Below are 6,516 nucleotides of genomic sequence, written 5' to 3'. Positions count from 1 at the left end.
AAACATTTTTCAACATGTAAACGATTATGACAATTATCACAAAATAATTGCAATTATGTAAAATAATTGCAATTAGACGATTATGTAATAATTGTGACAGCCCTAAAGCTCATCATTGATCACACTCAAACAGGGCAGAATAAAAACTATGAGGTACAGTAGGTAAACGACCCCACACCTGTATAGAGACACACTTAAAACAACAGAACAACTGAAGAGAACCACTTCCTTTATAAAGGAACTATTATTATGTCCCTTCAGTGAGTGCCAGCGTGCCACATTGCCCGCCTCCCTGTCAGTGTGCCCAGCACCCCGTGGCCTCCACCTGGCTCAGAGAGGGTTTGAGGGAAGGAAATGTGTTAAAGCCAGCCTTACAGGAGGGGGTCCGGCTAGCCTCTGGCCCCAGGCAGGGGGGGGCTACAGAGTAAACTGTGGTCAACACATCACAGTGGCCACAGGCCTATGACTAACACTGACCTGCAGGTTAATAGAAACGTTTGATACTCAGACACTTAGAAGGGTAATCAGAGAGAGGGGAGGGGAGGGGAGGGGAGGGGAGGATATATCAGGTCATCATTATAAACTGATTCCCTGAGCGGTGTGTGTGTGTGTGTGTGTGTGTGTGTGTGTGTGTGTGTGTGTGTGTGTGCACGCACGAGAGACAGAGAGAGAGAGAGAGAGAGAGAGAGAGAGAGAGAGAGAGATTGGATTAATAGACCCTATTCACGGCCCGCCCACGCACGCGCACTCAGCAAATTTCTCAGCAACTTCCTGGTGCTGATGTCAGCTTTGAAGGGTAAACTAACACAGAAATTGCTGGACTTAAAGCCAACAAATCATTATTTTGACGGTAAAGTAAATTATAACACTTTGTGCCTTTTACTATCTTGTGATCTTGATCATGCTAGCCGTATTTTATACTTTACTATTCGGAAATTGCATTACATTTGCGATTTCTGTGTCAACTCTATGGGCTTTTAGTAGGGTTTCCCCTTCAACCGTGACGTCAGCACCAGGAATTTGTGTAACGTGAATTCGGTCAATAGAAGCCTTCTGTAAAGTCAGATATAGTACAAAGAGAGGAGAAAGAGCGCAAGAGATACAACAAACATACAAGAACATAATGCAAGCATATTGGTTTTAGTTTACTGGTTTGTCTCCTCAATATACGTATTCCTCTGGATGGTGTTGAAATGGTGTTGAAATGTCACAGCTTGTCCGCTGTGAAGCCGCGTGTGTACACATTTTTACAGTCTAAAGGCCTTTTCCCACTGGGCGCGATAACGATAAAACATATAATTTTCAATTGAAGGTTGGCAGCGTCCACACCACAACGATATAGCCGTCATAATTGAGGTGAACGCAGACATATCGTTATCGTTATCTACCATATATCGTGTCCGGTGGGAATGAAGCTTACAGGTTGGTTCCCTTGACACATCACTGTGACATCACAGGTGATATCACAGGTGACATCACCTATGTAAAAGTCCATGTATGGGTATTCCCCAAAATCCATTTTATGCCCATATATGAAGACCCCTGATGCCATCGATATACAGTATATCACTGGCCAGATGGCCAAGACAAGGCCCATATCTGTGTGGCTGGTTCAGATAGGGATCTCCATGTATCGGCATAACATATATTGTATGTTGTGATGTCATGGGAACCACTCGTTGACGATCCTCACCGGCATTTAAAGGGTTAAAATCATGGTGCAGTTGACGGTGAGCACCGTCAATCTTACTGTATTTACAGTAAAAGTATTATTACTTACAGTACGTCGCTCCGGTCCCGCCCGCATCGGTAGGGTCCGCGATTTGTTTACAACGCACGTTGGGCGTGCACGCGAAGTGAAGCTCCGCCATAGTAAATCCATTGAGAGGCCCATAAAGAGACTTCATTTACTCAAAAAGAGACATTTTGATCCAAAGGGTGGCCTGTTTACAGACACAAACTGCACTCGGCTGGGCACAGCCATGTTTCTTTTCTGAGTGATAATCCATCTGCGCAAAAACAACCCCCGCCCGGCCCTTCAAAATAATAGCGGCGGCCTACGGAGGAAGCGGCGCGGCACCAAGGCACCAAGCATCCCTTCAAATTAAAAGGCAGTAGTAGTGTTAATGCCCATATATGGAGATCGCTGATGTCATCAATATTAAGCCCATATCTAACAGGACTTCATATGGGAATGGGAATGCCCATATATGGAGGAAGACAGCCGATATCTGTGCGTCTGGTTCAGACAGGGATCCCCATGTATGGGCATAAAAGGGATGTACCATATACAGCACATGGATCTCCATATAAGGTTAAATGGTCCGATATACATCACTCACCAAATGGCCAAGAATTGGCATGTTGCCCCGAGGCTTCTTACTAGTAATAATTATAACTAGAAAAACAGTTCATGCTGAAACTGCGTGGGCTCGCTGTAAACGTGCACAAAGTATATATAGCCTACAGTAGAAAATGTACACATCCCTCCCTCCTCAGACGGACTTTCGATTGAGCTCAAGCCCAAGCAGTAATATAAATAGTAAGACAGAATACCACATTTCTTTAAAAGGGTTAAAACACTGTTCATTTCAGCCCAGCTTTAAAGGTCTGAGGAAGGTGGAGACAGCTCACCAACATTATGTAGAGCTTCTGTTCCTTCCTCCTCCACCCCCACCTCCACCTCCACCTTCCTGCCTCAAAGGCACCAATACATTATGGATGCTTATGAGGAAAGGGTGATATTCAGCATCCAAAGTAAACTATGCGCCAGCCATGCAGAGACATGAAAGATTCACAAACAAAATGGTGCCGTAAAGTAACATTGTAGGTTACTGTAATTCAGGCCCGAGCCAAAAGAAATTGAGAACCACTGGTCTATACTGTAGTGTAGACTGACCCACAACATGGTAAACCTGGAACACAACCATTTCTAGACCACTGAGCCACAGCCCTCTTGACTGTAATATGGGTAATATCTCAATATTTCGACGTCCCATTAGTCCGAGGGTTAGGGTTAGGTTTTAGGGTTAGGTTTGGGCATAGTTTTAATGAGGTTAAGGTAAATGTTAGGGTTATGTACAGTAACAGCAGGGGAAGAAACTAAAAACATAGGCAAAAATCTGAGCTATCCATGTGCAAAAGTTGGAGTCTGTAGAAACAACCGTATGCTGTGAGACCCCAGACATGCTTACTCGGTTGCTCATTATGTGAAAGTCCTATGACGTCTGACATCATAAATACAATCCCTTTTATGCCCATATATGGAGATCCCTGTCTGTAGAACCAAGCGTGTGCTGTGAGACCCCAGACATGCGTCCGTGCGTGTCATTATCTGTCTCTCAGTCCTTGTCCCCTTTTATGGGCATATTGGTTGGATCGGCAGTTCTACTGAAAAACTTTGTTTTTCTGTACTTCTGTAATTAATAGAGCAAAGTGGCCTTCTTAGGGAGTGCTTACAAAAGCTCCTTACTGTAGATCTTTACATGGATCTGACTCCACACAACACAAAAACTAAACTTTTATAGATCCTCAGGCAGCATCTTCAAAGCGTGGATGAAACTTTTCTCACGTTCCTGCACTAAAAGACTTCCTCACTGTTAGCGTTGTTGTTCTCTGGCCTTTTGGAAGTCTTTTATTCTGTTACAAAATACAATTTAAAACAATTAACGTCAAGCTAAGTAATCGATTTCATGTCATACAATTTCAAATGAATCCTCTAAACTAATGCTGTTTGGGTCACATCTGCACTCTTTGGAGTTTTGTGTGACATTTTACAGGAATCAATAATGTTATGCCCTTGGGAAACAGGTTGCATATTATCTTTGCAAGCTGCTTCTAAGCACACACACATGCATGTGTGCACGCATGCACGCGCACACACGCGCGCACACACACACACACACACACACACACACACACACACACACACACACACACACACACACACACACACACACACACACACACACATTTGTAAAGCCATAGTGCTTTCTTGTGCTTTCTTGGGTTTAATCTTTTACTTTTGTATAGAACTGTACTTTCAGTGCTTTTATTTTTGTTGTTAATAAAGTATTCAATCAATCAATCAATCAAACATACTTGTTAGGATATTCAGATTTTAGGACACCATTGAAAACTGCTGAAACATAGCCCAAAACGTTCACAACATGAGCGCTGCGATACGGCGTGAGCTTGTAGATCTGCTCATTTCCGGTGTGCGACACCAGCATGAAATAGGTATAAATAAGGCTTCTGCTCTGCACCAGAGCAGAGAGAGGAGAGCCTAGAAAGGGAGGGGAGGAGCGGAGGAGCTTCTTGTCTGTTTGACAAGTAAGGGTGCCTGTGAGGTCAAAACAGCTGTTTGGTTGGTCTCTGGACGTTGTGTAAACACAATCCAATAAAAAAATACTAACTTTGAAGCTAAAGAAATAACCGCACTAGCGGGATGACAATCCACCGTGTTAGTTATGAGAGGGCCCACAAAATCTAGCAACAGGGGCAGCCGAAATCTAGCAACAGGAGCAGCTATGAAAAACAAATGACTAAAGCAGGTATGAAGGGGTATGATAAAAGGCAGATTTAACCCTATATGTGTTTTAGTCAGGATGCCTCCTTTAACTCTGACAGTGTACAAATGAAACCAAATGGACCCTTATGGGTCCAATTGGTTTCATTTATATGCTGTCAGAGTTACATACTTGTGAGGGTCAATTTAGACCTCCCAAAAGGAACCCAGAGAGTCCCTGGACCCCACCTTGAGCACCACTGGTCTAAATGGTCTGTTACTCCTTTTTCTTTTAGTTTGTGTTAGCTTGTAGGCAGTGGCGGAACAATTCAGAACCGGGCCGGTATGCGAGCCACAATGCTCGGGCCCCGTTACCCAAAAACCTTTTGTTAATTACAAAAGGTTTTGAAAGTGCACGGTTCCACTGCAGCCATCACTACACTTCTCACTAAACGTAAACAACATATTGTCTGTCTGTGAATAGAAGCCAATCAAGCCATGACATCTGTCTGCTCTTCCTGTTGTCCTTCACAATAAAGTGTGTGTCCCCCTTTACTTCCCAATGTGCGACATTTTACCCAGGTTAATATAAACAGGAAATAGGTGTAACAGAGGCAGCGCGATACAGAAAGGGCAGATTGACGGTCATTTGGACTGAGACTGACAGTCAGTCGGAGGCTGACAGCCGGGCCCCCGCGGTTCGCGGGCCGATATGCGGCCGCTTACCCAGCTTAACCGGACGCTCCGCCCCTGCTTGTAGGTGGTTGTACTGTTAAGTAACTTGAACAATAACCATAAAAACCAACATGAAAATGAATGGTGATAAGATCGTGTATCGTGATACAGCTTGGAAAAATATTGTGATATCCACCCCACGCAGCAAAGTCAAATGCGGATGCATACCTGGCCAACCGCCTGGAGTGAAAATAACCAGTAGAAAACTGCTAAACCTAGTAACAGCAGAGACACATTTTACACTTCGGTCATTCTTAGACTCTTACAAAGTTATAACTAGTAGGATCTAGTTGGTTGCGATTTCAACAACATTGAGAGTAAAGGCCCCTCCTCCCCAGCTCTGTGACAACTGCCCAGACACGCCCCGAACAAAATGAAATACAATACTGGTAGAGGCAATATAGGCCTACACTATTAATCACAATTATTATTTACTAGATTTCAATGTATTTCTATCTTTTATTTCTAAGATGTTTGTGACTTTTGAGTGAAGATCCATGCCGTATCCCTAAACTCTTGCCATTTTCTTACCATTGCATTTTTTTTTACATTTCAAATAGCTGATCTAGAAGTTCACAATGTGTCATTGTAGATCAGTTATTTGATAAGTGGAAGAAATTACTGTAAAACAGACTTTAATTGGCCAAGAACACGGCAGCTGATGCAGCCGACATGCCTCAATAATATTGAGGCATGTCGGCCTAATAATATTATTATTAGGCTGTAATTATTTTCATATTAATATTCATCGTTTTGACGTGAATGTGTCATGACACACTTACCGTAAACTCCTTGACCCCGAGCATAACGATGGATGATAGAAAATAACAAAATCCATAAAAGTTCCATGTTTCAGCTCCGTTCTGTCATAACCTGGAGAGACACACACAAGAAGCAGCTTTGGTCGGACAGCATCTAATTATTATTATTATTATTATTATTAGCTGCCACCATCATCTTGAATGAGATGGGGGGTATTCAGTTCACATGTCTTTACATCTGACAGACACATGGGAAAAGTGGCAAACATATTTCTACACAAGTGTTTTTTGCTGGTCGAAGAAGATATCTTACTTTTATGGTATCATGATTTTTATGTACGTATATATCATGCATGTTGGTGATATTCCAATGTATACAACCAGGCCTAAGTGAATCATTTAGCTAAATATTAGCTTGAAGCATTAAGCTAGCCAGGTTTTGTCAAAATGGTGGCCGTGGGTAGCCTGACACTCAGCCTGAATTGACATTTCGTTTCACTTCATTATTCAGTC

The 6,516-nt window shown here is 42.9% G+C and overlaps 1 protein-coding gene across 1 annotated transcript in view; it reads right to left on the bottom strand.

Annotated features, from left to right (window-relative positions):
• LOC308288772 (MAM domain-containing glycosylphosphatidylinositol anchor protein 1-like) overlaps nucleotides 1-6,091 on the bottom strand; it is a gene marked incomplete at both ends in the record, with an annotated part of 178,278 nt that extends 172,187 nt beyond the window's left edge. The window contains one exon of the mRNA XM_080730242.1: nucleotides 6,025-6,091. Coding sequence (XP_080586368.1) covers nucleotides 6,025-6,091 — 67 coding nt within the window. The remainder of the gene's footprint in view (nucleotides 1-6,024) is intronic.
• Between the last annotated feature and the right edge of the window lie 425 nt (nucleotides 6,092-6,516).

This window comes from Nannobrachium achirus (assembly GCF_963921795.1).
Source record: "Nannobrachium achirus genome assembly, chromosome: 7".
Lineage (NCBI taxonomy): Eukaryota > Metazoa > Chordata > Actinopteri > Myctophiformes > Myctophidae > Nannobrachium > Nannobrachium achirus.
The sequence above is the reverse complement of the archived record's forward strand: the minus strand, read 5'-3'. Positions and strand labels throughout refer to the sequence as shown.